Source organism: Paroedura picta, chromosome 1 (genome assembly GCF_049243985.1).
Source record: "Paroedura picta isolate Pp20150507F chromosome 1, Ppicta_v3.0, whole genome shotgun sequence".
NCBI classification, from domain to species: Eukaryota; Metazoa; Chordata; class Lepidosauria; order Squamata; family Gekkonidae; genus Paroedura; species Paroedura picta.
The window spans coordinates 115,547,114-115,566,475 of record NC_135369.1 but is presented as its reverse complement, the minus strand read 5'-3'; the positions used below and the strand labels follow the sequence as shown (position 1 = coordinate 115,566,475).

At 39.9% G+C, this 19,362-nt stretch overlaps 1 protein-coding gene across 11 annotated transcripts in view; it reads right to left on the bottom strand.

The window, feature by feature from the left end:
* The window catches only part of TRDN (triadin), a 296,487-nt gene that overhangs the window by 143,030 nt on the left and 134,095 nt on the right, over positions 1 to 19,362 (bottom strand). For all 11 annotated transcript variants that reach the window (XM_077300566.1, XM_077300474.1, XM_077300511.1 and 8 more), the window contains 2 exons: positions 17,684 to 17,749; positions 3,921 to 3,956 (listed from right to left, as the gene is read on the bottom strand). In XM_077300566.1, coding sequence (XP_077156681.1) covers positions 3,921 to 3,956; positions 17,684 to 17,749 — 102 coding nt within the window. The remainder of the gene's footprint in view (positions 1 to 3,920; positions 3,957 to 17,683; positions 17,750 to 19,362) is intronic.

Genomic DNA, 19,362 nt, shown 5'->3' with positions numbered 1-19,362 from the left:
GCGGCACGTGGGTGCGGCCCGATGCGTGGGCGTGGCCCGCGCGGGCCGCGGGCCATGCCCCAATGCCCTGCTGGTCCCCAACCTCAGAAAGGTTGGGGACCACTGAGGTTGGCAACTGGTGGCTCCCCCACATAGGTTGCTTCCCTTAGTGGACTTCAGTAGGCAAGGGGATCTGCTCTCCCAGCTGGGAACAGTGTGGGTCCCCAGGGCACCTCTGTACTCTATGGGTTGTTGGTGCGGTCTGCTGCCTGCTAGGTCAGGCTCCCTGTCCCACGTTGTGCCAACACTCTAATGGGGAGGTAATAAAGCTGTGGCCTTGTTCATCTCAACATCGGTGTTGCATCTTATTCCAGCACATAATGCCCTCCTGCAAGTCAAATAATCTTCGGTATACTGATGATACTATCCTCCTGTCAGAAACTAAAGAAGGCCTAGAATAGCTGATTACAAGGGTCAGAGAAGTAAGGAAGAAATTTGGCCTTTTCTTAAACACTAAAAAGACAAAAACAATGACCACTGTAAACCCAGACATGTCACAATAACAATTGATGGTGAGGAGATCAAATGCAGTCAGTCAGGAATTCACAATTGTGAGTGACAATTGTAGTATGGAAATAAAACATCAAAATTGGTCTGGGTCATTCAGCAATGATGAGCTTGAACCAAAACTTGGAAAAGCAAGGACATAAGCCTGACTACCAAATGTAGATTAGTTAAGATTTATCCTATTTCCAGTAGCCACATATGGCTATGAAAGTTGGACAATGAAAAGAATTGGACAAGAGTAGAATTGATTCACTTGAATGCTGGTGTTGGAAAAGGCTTCTGCGGGTTCCATGGACAGCAAAAGTCACAAACAAGGAAATACTACAGTGCATAAAGTCTGATATATAATTGGTAGCAAAATCACAAATCTCCAGCTCATTTATTTTGGCCATATCATGTGATCCTACTCAGAGGAGAAAGCAATTATGCTAGGGTTGGTCACAGGAAAAAGGAAACTAGGCTGACAAAGAATCCAGTGGTTAGACAGGATCAAAATCGACACCAGCAAGAACATTGCACGGCTGAGGAAGGCAGTATGGGATCAGGGATCGTGATAACAACTGTGCCATAGAATCATCAAGAGTCAGACACAACTGAATGGCTGACAGCAACAACAACAATTCTTCAGACATTTCCCCCCAATACCAAAGTGTTCTGGGCTGGAAGGGATATGTTTAAGGCACAATGGCACTTCAAGCTAAGATGGTTGAGGAGGTAATACTTTATATAAGTTAAAATGTACATTGTGCTAAAATGTACTTTCCCCACTTTTTCATGAATATGAATGTATAAATAGGAATCTGCAAGAACTTGTGGGAAGCTTGTCACTTCCCCCTCTCCCACTATTTCCTCTTTTTCTTTCCTGAAAACCCTCATAGTCTCTCCTCTTTTCCTGATTCCTTCTCTCTTTCTAGGGTTGCCAAGCCTAGTTCCCTTTAGGGTTGACAGATTAAGGCTAGGAAATCCCTGGAGATTTGGGAGTGGAACTTTGGAAGGGCAAGGCTTAGAGAAGGAAGCAGCATCGGCAAGTTATAATGCCATAAAGTTCACCTTCCAAAAGCAGCCATTTTGTCTAGGGAACTGATTTCTGTTGTAATTCTAGATGATCTCCAAACTCCACTTGAAGGTTGGCAACCCTGTTTTCCCTGGATGATTTGAAGGGTGAAGCCTATGGCATTATATGCTTCTAAGGTCCTGCCATTCCTCAAACCCCACCATCTACAGCCACCACTGCCCCATAAAAATCTAGGGGCCATTCCAAGCCCGATTATGAAATGAAATACTCACCTTATGCAGGCACCATGTTTTTGATGTTTTGTATGTCATCGCTAACATCCAGCATTCCAGCAGCAAACCGGCAGCTACATCCTCCATTTTAAAGTGATAGCTGGGGAATCCCAAAAAGTGGGTTCTTCCAGCCATATTGCATGAGTGAGAGGAGAGCAATGAGCAAGCCACATGCCAAGAACATGTGCGTTACCAAAATGGGCAAAGTAGTGCAATCTCTGTCTTCAGTACCTGCCCTTGAGTCCGCCTCCCTCTCCCTTCTACCCATAAAGAGCCTTTTTTTTTTTAGCAAACTGCCTGGAGCAACGAGTACACATTGCTTAACCTAGGCAGATCAACAAAAAAAATCCCCACCAGTTGACACACAAAGCCTCTCAGACATGCTTTGTGAATATTGTGAATTTTTTTCTTGAACATTAAAGTGATCACTATGAGGGTGGCATTAGAATGAACACTATGGATCTATGAATAGATGCATATGCATAAAGAAGTTTAACTTTAAACAAAAGCTTGTATCGCTGTCCCTTTAAAACAGGGAGAAATGTGATTGGCTGCCTGCCATAAGTGACAGGCGAAGGGAGAGTTGTGTGTATAGTGCTTCCCTCTCCTCCACCATTTCAGGCAGCCACGCAGAGTGCCAGGAAGCAGCAAAAAGCGGCAGAACATGAAGGTGAGAAATGGCGGGGGGGGGGGCATGATTTTTAATAGTGTTACGCAATTACACTGGCATGGTGCTATTTTTTTAGATGTGCAGAGAAGCCCTAGGAATTTCCTAACATTTCCTGTCCTCTTGGCAATCCCCATAACCTCTCTCTGCCTCATTCTCTCCTTCAAAACCATTCAGCAACCTGCTTTTTATCTGCTACCTATCTTTAGCTAAATTTATTAACCTCATATACCACTTTTCTCAACAATAGGGACCAAAACTGCATACATTATTATTTTATCCTCCTTTTTATCCACATAACATCCTTATGTGGTAGGTTAGGCTGAAAGTATATCACTGATCCAAAAATCACACAGTCAGATTCCACAGCAAGATGGGGATTTAAACCTAGGTCTTGTAGACAGCAACCTAGACTACATTGGCTTTCATAGGATAGCTGCTGTTGAAGAGTACAAGCAGCCAGGCCCACTTGAATCCTGCAACCCAGGTGGCATCAAGTCACTCAGAGGCTGGTGCCTGAGCTGGGGTTGCCAGCCTCCAAGTGGAACTGGAGCTCCCTCAACTTACAATTGAACTCCAAGCATCTGTCCTCTCAAAGAAAATGGCTGCTTTGGAGGGTGAACTCTTTAGCAAGATACCATGCTGAGGTCTCTCCCCTCTCTAAACCCCACACTCTCAGACTTCATCACAAGATCTCAGGAATTTCCCAACCTGGAGTTGGCAAACTCAGCCAGGCCTGGCCCCAATGACTTCTCCCTCAATAGCCAAAATAGGGCTGGAAAGAGCCCTCCTTCTTCCTTTTCCACAAGCCAAGCCGAGCCTGGGATTGTGTGATTAACTAGCAACAGCCACAGTGGGAATCTATTGCATAAAGCTACAAGTGCTCCTTTTATCATTTTACACATTTTTCAAGCTGCCCAGTGTTTGAGGGTTTTTTTTTTTAAGATTCAACTTTTTTTCTGCAACCCTTGAGCCCTTTTCAGGTTTGTGGAAAGATCTGTCTTGCCTCTTCACAGCTCCAGTCACTGGATTTAAGTATCCAAAGATATCCTGAATTTGCCATTTGCCTTTAGAATACGAAATATGTCCTGCATCTTGCAGGGGGTTGGACTAGATGACCCAGGAGGTTCCTTCCAACTCTATGATTCTATGACTCTATAGAAACATCAACTCAGAATCCCACCAAGCTGGTAAACGTACATCTGAGATATGACTATACAATTTCAAATTGCAGATGGGACTCACCTATGAATGTTTCTCTTTAAGAAGAAAAAAAACAAGTCCTAGCACATAAAACTAAATGTGTTTAAAATGTGTTTAAATGTGTTTAAAACTAAATGTAGTCTGAACTGATACAATCTCATCAAATAAGAGCCAGGCCACAGTTAATATAAAATACAGAACAAGATATGCTACTTACTTATTGCTTTTGTAGTTGTCACATTAGGCTTTCCCACTGCACATGCAAAATAATATAAAACTGGTTAATGAATAGAATACAATACAAAACCTGAAAAAGTACAGCATGGGCTCAGAAGCCAGAGCAAATTTCCTTGATAGTGTTACAAAACAGATATTTTCTTCAAAGCTAGGAACCCTGCAGTCATTTTGCATAGTGATTCTAGAAATATGAGCATATTCAAGGTGTTCGGGAAAGGGAGTGGTTCAAGCAAGATGGCACACCAAGTTCTTTTTTGCTTGCATCACAATAATGTGAAATGCAAATACTATTGGAATCTCTGATAATCTGTTCTCTTTTGCACCCCACACAGTACAAGGATTAACTCAAAATTATAACTCTGATCCAACAAAAGTAAACTCACAACTTTTGCTTGTCTATTGGGGTTCTACCTAGAATTAGCAGCTCCCCAGATTTAGCACCTTGCTGGACTAGATTCACATGCATATATGCTAACAAATGCCTAGTACAGACAGCTCTGACCATGCCAAACGCCTGTTTGAAAAGGGTGGGGGGCTGCATCCAGGCCACCTATCTTTCCCGCTATATACAGTACAATCAGTGCTATCAAACTTAACACCAGAAAATGTTGGGGAGTTCAATGCTTTGGAAGTTTGCATGTGTAATGAGGATGCCATCCTGCACAAGACACTGTGGATTTGGCTGTGTTGTTTTTCACATACAAAGTTTTACCAAATTGCTAGGCATGCATACTCTATATATAGGGGTTTCCAGCAGAGAAGAAAATTAATCCAAATACATAGTCAGCCTCCATTCACTTTGAAAAACATATATTATTAAATAGAACCAAAGACCAAGTTTAAGAACAGAGGTTGGATTAGGAAATGATAATGATGTGAGAAGAATTTAAACATTCACTATATATGCATGAAATTTGTGGAAGAGCAGCTTTGTTTTCTCCAAACTATGTCCTACTATGTTAAATGGATTTACTCCCAAATAAAGGTGCCCAGTATTGTAATCTTTTGAGAGTCATGGGTGTTCTTTGAATTCCGAATATTTCATCCTATCAGCTTGCCTCCCAAACATGTCACATATCCCTGTCTTGTATAATAAAGTTAACTGATACCAGTATATATATAAATCCTAACTATGCACACAAGGAGTTGATAGACCAAGGAGATAGCATACTAAATTTGCCATGGTACAGGCAACTCATCCGTGCCTTAATGCTTTCATTTCCAAAGAGAGGCTAGGCTAGGGCCCTACAGTGTCCTAGAAACATTTTAAAGATATTTTTTGAAGTTCTACTTCTTAGGAACTTTTTTCTCAATCCTAGGTTTATGGAGTAAGTTACTGGAAAATTGCCTGAGTAAAAAAAACAACCCAGGTTTTCTAAAGTAAAATTTAACTTTTAAAAGTCACTGAGATTTATATCTGAAGGAGTAGGATTGAGAGATGTGATGAGAAAAATAAGAAGGATTTAATGTAAGCCTAAAAAGGTCAGGTATATTGTGCAGGATGGTCTTCGATGGCTCCTACAACATCTCATGTTCTCCACCTGTGATGTCAAGTGTCTTTTAAGAGGTAGTGGGGAGGAGGGGAACATCAGCACTGGCTTTAAGCCAAGTATCCTTCAAAGTAGATTTGAGTGTAACAACAGCCTGTTGATCTGCCAGTGATGGAGAACTCTAAATATAGCAATACTCTTGAGTTACAAGGCATAGTGCTACACAAATGAGACTCTCTCTGGAGATGCATACTGCAGGATCTGTATTTCACACATAACTTCTAAGATGATCAGGTAGAAAGTCATATTAGTGCTGACTCTGAAAGTGCTTGTCTGCTCATCCATCAACTGCAAGAGGAGGAGGTAAGAAAGGTGTTGAGAAGGCTATCATCAATATTCTGTGTTGCTGGGGAGAAAAAACACCCAGAAGAAAGAAAGAAAAAACTAGCTGGAGTGAATGCCAAGGAGGCCAAAGTGTGATTTGGTTCAGTTCAGCCTTATATACATCAAATGCTTATCTAGTGCTTCTTATCAAATTCTATGGAATTATTACAGAAAGACCTATTTTGGAGACACATCTGTTATATTGGTTTGTCTTTTCATAAAATAAATTGTCGGAAGTAAGGAAGAACCAAACAATGTAGAAATCAGACAAGATTTTTATACTGTCAATTTTTCCACTGGGTGAATAAAGGGAAAAGTTTTTTCTTTTGACCACTGAAATGGCTATGTTGTGGATTATGAGACCTGTGTCACAGAGGCTACAGTGGAGAGTGATTAGTAAAATGGGACTGATATTTCCCTTGTCTGACACTGGTATGTGCTCTTATACTCTTCAATTCCATCAATGTATTAATGTTTCAGACAGACACTGTTGAATATTAAATGATTTATTTGAAATCCAAGTTAAGGCAAGCATTAACCTTAGCTAGCTCAATTTTATTTACACCATATAGGGCATTCGTATTATTTTCTATCATCATATATTATCTTTGTTCAAACATGGTGTATTTGTGAAAGTGCATTCATCTGACATCTAACACTTTCTTTTAAAGCACTCCTTCTTAAATCATATTCCTGTTCCATCTCAATAAAATGTCAAACTAAAATTAGGCGTAATCATCACCAGATAATGCTTGGGGTACGGGTGGGGGTTACACTGTATCTATTCATTTCACCAGACTCATAAATACAGTTGTGTCTGTGACAATGCAAGCAAATGAATAATGAGGCACAGAGGTCAGTCACTGGAAACAAAACAGTTTAAAAGCCTCCCCTCTTTCATTTTCTCTCTTTCAAAGAAACAGCAACGGGTTATTTAGAAATTCAGTCATATGATCTATGCCTTTTGTGGGTCTTCAGTTTGACCTTTCCTCCACATTCCAATTAACTATCCTTAGGTGATAATAGTCCTTCAGTTTCACAATTCTGAAAAAAGTATCAATTGTCTGTCAACAATATGAGACTGTACTCTAACCTCATTACACCATGCAGAGGATGCAGAAAAGCCACGGCACCAACAATAAATTCCAACAGAGGAGATGGTGAAAAAGATTGATGGCACTGTCATTTTCCCTATGTTTTCTTATTACTTGAATAATAGAACTTAGACAGCTAACATGTATGTCAAAATTACATTTGTCATAGAAACTACAGACCAACAGATGCAATAAGAACTAGTCATTCACAGATGTCCTTGAATAAATGCTGTGTGAGAATATGGTTATAGCCCGAGCATAATTCCAAGTCAGTGCAAGCGATGCATTCAGGACATTGAGCCCTCAATTGTTTTGGAGAGAATTTCAGCTCTTTTGCCACATATGCACAGTAGTTAAAGGTTTTTCAAATCAGTTGACCTATTTTAGGAACTTAAGAAAAGCCCTGCCAGTGTCTGTCTAGTCTACCATCCTTTCTTTTTCTTTATATGATCACAGAAGACTTGCAAAGAGAATACAGATGACAAGGTCTTTCCTATTGTGGTGGCAAGTAAACTCTCATAAGAGGTAGTATTGACCCTCATCTTAGATGGGGAAAAGGAATAGAGGAAATAGAGTCATCTAATCTAATAGCCATGATTACATGCCTGCCATGCATGTTATCACTAAGGCCCATTATGCACGGGGGGAATAGCGCACTTTCGGGGTAGAATGGTGGCGACTAAAATCACCGATAACGCATGGTGCCAGCTGCAACCAGCCGCAGATTTGGTGCATGCCGCCGAAAAAGCCTCGTTAGCAAAACACGGAAGAAAGTGCAGTTTCCGGGTGACTGGGGCGCAACCAGAAGCGGCGCCAGGGTCACCGCATGCATAATCAGTTACTCTGGGTTTTGCCGCCATTGTGTCCCATCCCGTGCATAAGCGGTTTGCTTCACTTCTTCCCTCTCCACGTTTTCCCTGTGACCCGAAATCGCCATTTCGGCAGCCGTGCATAACGGGCCTAAGATGTGCCTGTGTGTTTGTGTGTTTGTGTGTGTATGCTTCTTAGTGATAAATACAATACTCCTGGGCAGTTTTCAAAGGATAAATTGTTCAGGCTGCCACGTGCATTGTACTCCCAATCCACTGACAATCTTTTTCCACAGTTTCATGTAGATGTTTAAGAGCATGAGAGTCAGGATGAATCCTTGGGGGACTATATTGCATAAATGCCATGACTGAAGAAGAGTTGGTTCGTATATGCCGCTTTTCTCTACCCAAAGGAGTCTCAAGCTTACAGTCGCTTTCCCCTTCCTCTCCCCACAACAAACAACCTGTGAGGTGGGTGAGGCTGAGAGAGCCCTGATATCACTGCTCGGTCAGAACGGCTTTATCAGTGCCGTGGCAAGCCCTGCATGTGGAGGAGCATGGAATCAAACCTGGGTCACCAGCTTAGAAGTCTGCACTCCTAACAACTACACCAAGCTGGAGCCTGGAGCCAAGAAGCATATTCTAGAGATGTGCCTTGTAGTCCCAGCCAGCCTCTCCAGAAGGATAGCATTGCTGATGGTATTGAAAGTCACTGGAGAGGTCCAAGAGAATCAAGAGGCAACTTGTAGGAAAATAAAGACATTCTGGTCATAAACATATTTGCCATTAAAATTAATGGAACTGAAAATGAATATAACAATAAGTGGCTGGGACTGACTGCAGCCACCATTGATGTAGTGGGAGGCGGCCGAAGAAGACGGTGGCAAGCGGGAGCCACTGGAGCGCATGTGGCCCCACTGCATGCATGGGAGGTAGGGCATGGGCACCTATATAGGCGCCATGTGCTTCCGCCTCATTTTCATATTGCATCAGCAGCCTGAACAGCTTCCCTCTCCCCCCCCCCCCGTGTTGATGCTTTTGTTATTGTCTTACCACTGTTCAATTTTTATTGTAACAGCTGCAATCTATGCATGGTTGGAGCCTGTTGGCAGGGATTCCAGTTTGTGCACTGGAATCCCTGTGGTTTGGGGTCTCCTTAATGAGACCAGCAATGACACGAGTGCGGCCTACCCATCTGGGAGGCCAGGGGCTCATAGCCAAGTGACCTCGGGGTTCCAAAGTGAGGTGGGAACCTGGTGGGTCACTTCCCGGTCAGGGAATCCAGATACAGAGGGCCTACTCTCCTGGCTGGGATAGCGCGAGCCTCAAGGCATCCATGGACCCTTGAGACAAGCAGCCAGATGGCTGAGGGGGTCAGGCTCCTTTCTGTGCTGGGCCAACTCTCCTGTGGGAGGCATATAATAAACAGCTGTGACCATGTTAACGCCAAAGTGAGTCGAGTCTTCATTGGCAATCTGCCACCCTGCTTATCAATGACACTCAATATATTGTATTAAAGCAAAGATAAATTAAACATCTAAATTGAAAGTAAACATGAATATAAAAATGAAATTGCATATCCATAGTCATAACTATTACCAGACCACCTAGAAGTTCATTTCAATTTTTTTATAGTTCAGTTTATTCTTGTTACAATCCTCAACCAGTACAAATACAACATTCCACCATTTGCAGCTTACCAAAAACATCAAATATAAATAGGAACAGAATAAAACAAAACTGCTTCATCAGAATTGCCTTTACAATTTAGTATATCTATAAACAAATTTAATATTTATCCAGCCTCAGATGCCATGTACAATTTCTGAAGCGTACTGACCTGGGCACAAAATCTGGCCACTTGACATGTCATCCAATGGTTCCTGTCAGACAGTAGGTACTCAAGCCTAACTCTACTTGATTGACCAGGGAACCTATCTAACAATAGGCTAATAATTTCCATATGAATATTCCCATAAAAGAAATAGCTGAAAAATGCCTGCTCCATTGTTTTAACTTCACCCTAGGAACAAGAACAAAGCCTCTGCAAATAAGGAATTTCCTAAACCTCCCCTCCAATACTGCGAACGGTGATGCCAAACCTCTAGCTAAAGTAAATGTTTATTGGAGTTATTGGATTCAAGGAAGTATAAATAGGCTGCTGGATTAGCAATATATCTAGTATTTGCAGAGGAACTAAAACCTGGAGATCTTAAAATATCAGATTGTCTTTCAGTATTCATCGCTCTCTGCTTGAATTAAAAAAAATTGCCCATTCTATCTCAAGATGTAGAAGGGGACTTGGGGGGGGGGGAGAGGCTGAGTTTTCCAAAAGAATTCAAAACAGCCTTTTGGCAGCTGGATTGAAATTTATCCTGAAGTATTAAGGGGAACAGATCTTGGGGAGATACCTAGAAGTATTCCAGAGTCTGAGGTTATCCCCAAAATACACTTCTGATAATGATGTAAAAATGTATACTTTTAAAATTTATGGTGGGTTTTTTTTTTGTCATACGTTGTTCCCAATTGTTTCCTTCTTTTAGGTCATTTTTATACAACTGCTTGAAGAAATTTATGGCATCCTCACATGAAACTAACGGGTGCTGACCCAAGCAACTGTGAATCACAGATACCAAGAGATATGTCACTACAGAATCTGAAAGTCATGTGGTGTTCATGCTGGAATAGATACAAATGGTATTGTGAATCTGATGAGCGCCTTTCACGTAAGCTTCAGTGCCAACTGATAGCTCTATGCAAATCGTAAAAGCTACAGTAAGGGAATAATTTGTATCTAATCACAAAGTTCTGAAGGAAGATTTCTTCTTTGAAAGAGGGTGTGGCAATTTTGTTCAATTAACCCCTCCCATTGAAGAGCCCCAGTTTGTCCCAATGCTATTTCAGAAGGCCTGTTGACACACAGCAACAATATTTGAGGGTGCTCAGTGAGTTGCAGAGAGATGGAGAAGTGGGGGGAGTTGTATTCCATGACCAGATACTATTAGATTCAAATGAATATTAGTGGTCTACCTTAATGCGGTTGTGAGGATTGAAACAACATAATATTCTGAATAATCTAGTAAATGCTCAGTACTATTACAGTTTCAGGTATTTCTCAACAGAGCATGGGAGGTATATATATATTTTTTCTGTGATACCTTTCCACCTAATGCAGGGCATTTGCTGGTGGAGGCTGTATTCTCGTGCACACTTATTCAGAATTAAACTCCTTATTTGAAGACGGCACCACATTTTCCCATGAAAACACACAGAACTAATAAAAAGCAAAAAGAGCTCTCACGTTTGGAGCTTGTTTTATAGAATGAGGTACCTAGCAAGGGACAGAGAGTTATTGCCAAATTCTGATGTATACTCCTATGAATTGTGCCGTTACCATCCAAGCCCAAATCAAGGAATAATGTCCTGGTATACAGCTATCATTTTTCATTTTTTTCATAAAGCTTTCCCAAAGTTATATACATAAAAAATATTAAAACTATGGAGACATTTAAGGCAACTGCATGCCATTTTGAATGGTTGTATATGGCAATTTTGAATTTCTAGTACACCACTCTGCATAGCCATATTAACATGTGAGTCTAGTAGCACCTTAGAGAACAACAAGATTTTCTCAGCTCTTAAGTGTCAACATTTCCTTTATCAGTTAGTTTGTACTTAATTCAAATGCTACATCAGTTTCTTACATTTACAAAGACAGGTAGATATATCATTTGTTTGAATTACCTAGAGGATGCTGGCATACAATAATACAGAGATTGATATAAAATAAATTGTATGCATATAAAAGCTTTATAAACGGTGTTAGTCAAAGCAATAAGCATTAGGACTGCTGCTCACAACAAACAATATTGTAGTTTCATGTTCTACAAAAATCTGTGTCATTCAGTTTTGGTTATTTCATTTTGTTTATATTTTCCAAGCCTTGACTGATTGATTGATGGATTGACAACATGGAAGTCTTCATTCTTTTCTCTATAGATCCTTCCTTTACAAGACAGGCAATTTAATTCTGGGTAGCTGAAATGGGATATTGTTTTAGCTTTTGCAGCAGAAACAAACACGGATTCAAGAACACAACCTTCTACATAAATGTTCCATTTGCCTTGGACAAATTCTTCAGTTTCAGAGATGATGAATAGTCCATAAACTGGACCTTGAAAAGGGGAGTTAGCCTTCCTACACCCTACAGCAGCGTTTTTGGTACTTATAAATTCAATCCTATGAGCCACAACTACTCAAGGTTAGAATGTCCAACTAGAATCTCAAGATTTAAAATGAAAATCCACCATGAGTTTGGATTTGCGTGTTCAACATCATTCTTTTAGCAAAATTGAAAGGTCGTTCCAGATCTCATCTCCATACATGAATAAATCAAAACTGTCCCCCCCCCCCCATATTTTATGTTCTTTATCTCTTTTTTGTTCCTTGACTTGCAGGCTATCTAGCTGCATGCCTAAAATTGCCTAAACCACGTGGACTTTTTCACACAAACAGCATTCAATATGGTCAGGTCAGGCACTTCACCTAGTTAGCATTCTCAGTGGCAAGCACAACACCAGAATAATATGAAAATAACACACAAAAGCACTGTTTCATGCAAATGATCCCAGAGAGGACACTGACACTGAATACTCTTGTATAAATTAGGTCATACTGCATGGATATAATGTCTACTATGTAGCTTCTTCATAGTTGTATATACCATCTCAATTTGCTTTAGACATTTTCTGGCACAATGGGAGCTTTGTTTGTGAACATATGAAATTTGAACCTGGAAATGCAGATGGGTTTGTTAGCTGGTTTTCATTTCTCAGCAGAAAATGCTGCCAGAAATTAAGGTGAATGTTTCTCTCCAATGAAAATACTACATAGGTTCAACTATGCAAAGGAAGCTTATATTTTTCAGGCATACTGCCAGATTTTCATTAGGCAGAAAATATCAGTGTATAGATTGTCATGAAAAGGCTAAACTTGTTCTTGCCACAAAAGTTTTCTATCCAATTATTTCTGCACCAGAGTATATAGTTGTTCTTGATCATGGAACTATGAGGTTATATCATTGGGTTTTCCGAAATGTGGATTGCTGATTTTAACTACTAAATTTGTTTTAATACTGAGTTATCACACATGAGAGACAATTTTCAAGTGACAAGTGATATTCCATGTTCCTTTCTGCATTCAGAGAATAGCAACTAGCTAATGTGAAGCCATCCATGAAAAATGTAAATATTTGCTTCCATTTCAGACTCAGATTGGAATGATATATGCATTTGAAACATGGGCTGTCATGCCATATCAAATTCTTCACTCCCTTCCCATGCTTAGACAGACATATCCATGTTGTTTCTGCACCTTGTATCATTGGTGGTCACTGGGGAAATTACATGGGGAAGTCTGAATAAACCTTGGGGAATGGAGAGAAAACTCAATTGATGCAGGGCTGCCATTTGGAGGAACAGCTAGCATCACGTATAACAGCACCCTCAGGCCATACGTTGGATTTGAGAGATTATTAGTTTTCTTAATAAAATTATCAGTTAGCTCTCATCTAATTCCTTCCTTCCTTCTACATGACATAGTTTTACATTCCACAATTTAATTGTTTTATTATTTATTATCATTCTATATTTTAAATCCTTATTTGGTTGGTTAATCTTTTCCCAGAGCTTTTAATAATACTCGAGTATCTTAATCAATCTTGAGAATTATTTAGTTCTTCATAATTCCAGAGTAGGATTGTATAAACTATCTATGCTACCCAGACTTCTTTATAAAATTTAGACACTACCGAACCAAGCTGTAAAACAGCTTTTATTTATGTAAAAATCCTTAAGCAGTTCATTTTCTTCATTCTTACTGCTTTTCATATTTGAATGCATTTAATTGACTCCTGGGATCTGCTTGTGTGTGTGTGAAAAAATATGATTTCTGCATTTTGCTATACAGCTTTTAGATTCAGCTGCGTGTACTATATAAATTTTATAAACCATTTCTGTAGCTGAAAGCATCAATTAGTGCAAATGATTATGTACAAATGAAATTTACGTACTGTATGAAATTTAGATGGCCAGTAAAATAATGGCTTAAAATAACTTTAGAAGCAGCAGAAGTAATATGTTAATTATACTTCCATGAACAAGGAACTCAAAGCTGAGATTCAAACTTTATATGGTCTTAAGTCATCTTGTATTTATCATTCTGAAAACAGACAGTTCTTTGTGAGTGTGGTTTTACAGATAAACTGTAGGTTCCTCCTTCATATATAGTAAGAAACAATCTTTGGAATGTCAATACTGAAATCAGAAGTCCTTGAAGTAAGCTACTGGACCACTGAATCATCAAGGGACCTCACCAGAAGAACAGGAAGCCATTTGAATTAATGGATAGAAAGCTTGTATCCAGTGAGTCAGAAGATTAGTGTGAACAAACCCACTTCCACTTCTTCCTAGATAAGCTTTTCAGGCTGAATAGTTCATCAGCAAAAGAATCTACTTAGCTGTGTTCCGTATTACACAGTAGAGTGCTCCGCAGAACCTCACTCCTACTACTTGCTTAATTTCTTTCCCATTGCCCTAAGAAGAACAGAGGAGGGTTCCTCACATTAAAAATGGGCTCTAGAAAAAATGACAGATACAAAAATCTCACTTCATGCCTTTCCCACTCCCCTGGGGAAATGGCATGTGACTCATAACTTGAGGGGTCATGTAACACCCTGAACTCCCTTACTCTCTCTGGCAAATAGGAAGGTTCCCCCCCCATCTGTGTCAATGTACTGAAACCCCTTGTTGCTTGTCCAGGATAATGGTATGAGTATTAGAGGGGTCATGTTATCTTCCTGGTTTATAGAAGGCAGATCACATGACTCCCTGACCATAAGTGTCACAGACTGAAATCCCTTTCTACTCATCACGGAGAGGGAGAGAATTCTTAGAAGGGTTCACTTAATTCTCCTTTTCCAGTAATATGGCCGTGTCATTTTCCATAGCAGAGGAACAGTCTTTTAAGGCAATATGCCTGAGGTGTGATTTCTGCTGAAGGGACAGGGCACATGGCACTTTGGCCTAAGTCTCACCTTCAACATGAGGAACTCTATTCTTTTTGCCATCCTTTTCTGCCTTGCTGGACTACCTGAATGAATGACTGCAATCTAAATTCAATGGTTCTTTCATGTTGCCTCCTTTCTCCAATAATATTTGAGAAGATTTGAAGGGAACCTGACAGAATTGGCTACATGTGCATAAGATGATACCACAGCTTATACTACAATGATGAGGTGATTCAAATTCTTATTATAAAAAAAAACAAAAACAAATTGTGCCTGGAGTTCAACATAAATACAATTGTGGAAAGAAATAAACTGTCATGCCCAGCATTTTAATATGTGTTAACTATATTCTGCAACCACACATTTTGAAAAAAAAATGTTCCCCTATATTTATACTTCTCAATTTTAAACACTCAACAATTTTTGTATTCTTGACTTATAGAAATTGTGTGTGTTTGCTAAGATGCCCAATAATGTTATTGAATGAGTTCATGGCATTTTACAAAGTTTAGGAATACGGCTGCAGCATAGGCTCCAGGATGAAAGTCCAGAACACCAAATAGAATTTATTGGTTTCACAGATGTTACATAATAATTAAAGAAAAGAGAAAGAAAAACTTTAATCAGAGTGTAAACTGAAGAGAAGAAAGTAAGTGATCACAAGAGTATTGTGGTCAGTTCAGGATCACTGGCATTTCAAGATCACTGGCATTTGACTTGGAAGAATTAAGGAGACACTATAAGAACTGGATAAGTTGGTGTCTAGCTAACAGGAGATTAAGAGGCAACATGATGGTCATTTTTACATGGTGAATATAAACAGAAAAAAATATTTTTCTCCAAGAAGACTTGATTTAAGAACAATGCTGCAGATTTCAATATATCATTAGGAAACATTCATAGTTGCAAGAATGGTTTAGCAATGGCAGAGGTTACCTCAAGAAATCATAGCACCTTTTATGGGGGCTTTCAGAAAAAAACATTAAGCTAGAGTTGCCTTTAAAGGAGGGGAAGACTGAATTGATTCCCTTTAAGTTTCAAACTAAATATGATTTTTACTGATGTTTACCTATAGCTCTGGCCAGATTATTGATTTCTAATGGACAACAATGATTAAAATTAAGTGTCCTCTGTCTTTGTGATATGTCAAGTGTTCTTTCTTTTAAACAGAGTGACTACAATGGAATGAAAACATTGTGATAGATATCAGGAAGTATAAGCAGAAAGTATAAGTGCAGCTCTTAAAATGCATTTCTTTTTTTGCAGTCTTGCTGTAGTTGTTAGGGGTACCAACCTCTAATCTGGTGAACCGGGTTTGATTCTTTACTCCTCCTCAACATGCAACCAGCTGGATGACCTTGAGCTCACCACAGTACTGATAAAGCTGTTCTGACCAAGCAGTAATATCAAGGCTCTCTCTTTTTCTTTAATCAATGAACTCTGTAATGATTCCTCTTCTTGAAGGACAGGATAATTTGTTTTAGGACAGGGAGTAGACCATGCAGTGACCAGCCCAAGCCTTCAGAATTCAGTTGGCTTAGCCTGGAGTAACTCTGAATTGGACTTCACTGCAGGTGACACAAGAGATGCCATATATACCAGGAAGACAACAGATCCCAGTCTTGACAAAAACCTCAAATGGCTATACTGCACAATCTGAGAAGGGGTTCTGCTGAGAAGGGGTTTATGCTGAAACCTATTTCTTAGGTCATACACTGATTCACTGGCTGTGGAAAGTGTTGTCAAGACACAGCCAACTTATGGCTACTTTGTTGGGTTTTCAATACTAGAGATGAATATAGGTGGTTTCCCATTGCCCGCTTCTGTATAACAACCCCTGTCTTCTGAGATGTGACAAGCCAGGACCATCCAGATCAGGGGACACCTAAAATATTGTCATTTCAAACAACCACCACAGCTGTCTGCTTTTAATTATACTCACATTTATCTATGTTTAAGTGGTTTTAATGTGTCTTTATATATTGTTTTATATATTTGTGTTTATATGTATAGATTTTGCATTGGTTTTAAACTGCTTTATGACTAATTGGTCATTCCCGGTCCCAAGGAAGCTCGGCTGGCCTCGACCAGGGCCAGAGCCTTTTTGGTCCTGGCCCCAACCTGGTGGAATGGGCTCCTGGAAGAGCTGCAGGCCCTGCGGGAATTGTCATCATTCCACAGGGCCTGCAAGATGGAGCTCTTCCGCCAGGCTTTCGGTTGAGGCTGGGCAACAAGAAGATCTAGCCCCCTTCACAAATATGATGGTTGCATCTGTCATCTGCCCCCTCACTTTCCCTTCTTAGTGGGTGTGGAATTGGGTTAGTTATATTGAATTTTGCTGCCATTCTTGTCTTAACTTTTGTATTAATTGTATTATGTTTTATTGTGCTTTTATTGTTTTAGGGGATTGGTTTTATGTGACCCGCCTCGAGCCTCCGGGGGGGAGGCGGGATATAATAATAATAATAATAATAATAATAATAATAATAATAATAATAATAATAATAATAATAATACCTGAGAAATATCAAACAAACAAAATTTACTATAGTGTATTATGAAGTAAAAGCTATGGTTTATTTATGGTTCACAGACCTGTGTGTTTAACAGAACATCAGTTCACAGAACATCAGTTCTTCACATCTGCAAATACATATTAAGCAGCTAATGATGACCACTCCTGCAAATGCCATATAATACATTCCACAACTCTTAATATGCATCATGAAATTCACAAAATGGTCTTGGACTACAAGAGCCAAGATGAGTAACTTTCTACTTAAGTCTGGTCTGATACAGTAAAATGAAAGTTCTAACATTGGCTTGAGTACAGGCAGGGCTTAGTAGTATCCCCACAGGAATTTATCAGTGAATCTTTGAAGGAGGAAAATGGAACTTGCCTTCAGCAGCTGGCATGGCAGGTGTCATTCCTGGAGCCTGTGGTAAGAATAGGTGAGGAACTGGCCCTGCACACAAGACAGGAATAAAAGGACATTCATAATTAATCAAAGCATTCTTTTCTAAAATGCAACGCCTACTGGCATCCTAGCATACATTTTTATTTTTTAACAGCCCCTCGAGAGACTGAGCTTGCTTCTGAATTGTTAGTAAGTACCAAGCAGACATCACTGAAGAGGAAGCTGGAACAAAAGCAGTGAGATTGGAAAGGGAACTACAGGCTTACTGCACATGAAAAGGTTTTTTTTAAAAAAAAAATCCAGAACTAAAGGAATTGATAGACTATTTGCTGTTCAGTTTCTTTTTCTTCATAATTTAAAAGTTCAAAGGATCAATATAATGCAACATTTTCATGATCCTGATGATCTGAAAGAATACACATGTATTTTGTCTCCTTTTAATATATAAGAAGACTAGCCTAGTTAACATATCCAGTTGTCAATGAAGAAAAAATGTTGAATAATACCTTGCTGTGAGCTAGTAAAGTAGATTTGGGAACTATGAGCTCCTATGTTATATATTCATTTATTTTTGTTTATTTATTAAAATGTTTAGAGTCAGAATACTTTTAGTGGCATAAGTGGCATAAGTATTAAACCATTTACATCCTGCCTTTCCTTATGGTTCAAGCCAGCTTAAATAAAAGCTCCAAATCCCCCATTTAAAGATGCCTGGAAACATGTGTTCTCCTAAACAGACTTTAATGTTACTAAGAAAGATGAAATAAAAATGAGTTCCACTTTCTTTTCCCACACTTTTACTATAATAATAAATAAAGCTCATGAAAAACATATTATGTTAATTTACTGGCAATTTCTGCACTGAGTGCCAAATTGCCCTTTGTATCCTGCTCGCAATTGCAGGAAAGTAAATGGCACTATTTCTCCCCTCCACACTCTGCTGCTGCATCTCACCTTTTCCCCTCCACACTAGCAGGGAAAAAGGCACAATAAAGAGCAATGTGCTATTTTACTCACTACTCCATGGCCTGTCATTCAATGGAGACAATGACTCAGAGATCTGTCTCCAAAGTTACGCTGAGCGGGATTTTTTTTTTAAATATTGAAACTAATGCATTGCAATGTGTACTCATTGAAATGCATAAGCATTGCCACAAAAGATAGAGCACCCCTCCCCCCCCCAATCCAATCCTGAAGTGGAGGTGGCGCTGCCTGAGCCGCCAATTCCCCAGCATGCACACACACATGCTTAACAGCAGAAGATACTTCCCCGTGAGGCCTCACCGACTGAACTGCCACATCACAGGGAAGCATCTTCTGCTGGCAAGCATGTGTGTGTGTGCATGTGTGTATGTGCATGCATGAGGGGGAGGTGACGGTGGTGGTTCAGGCAGTGCTGCCCCTGCTTCAGAACAGCTCAGGGAGAGAGAGGGCAAGGCTTTAAAAAAATCTCCAAACTGATATTGACATACATAACTCTCTGCATGTGGAAACTTGTACAGCAGGGTTTGGCTGGACCTTTCTCTTTAATAAGCGCATTTTCTTATATGCAGGCACAGAGACGCTTTTCTGCCATTTGCTGAGCAGAAGGCAGGCAGACCGGGGGGGGGGGGAGAAGAGGAGTAGAAGGATAGGGGTATGACGCAAGAGGAAGGGAGGGA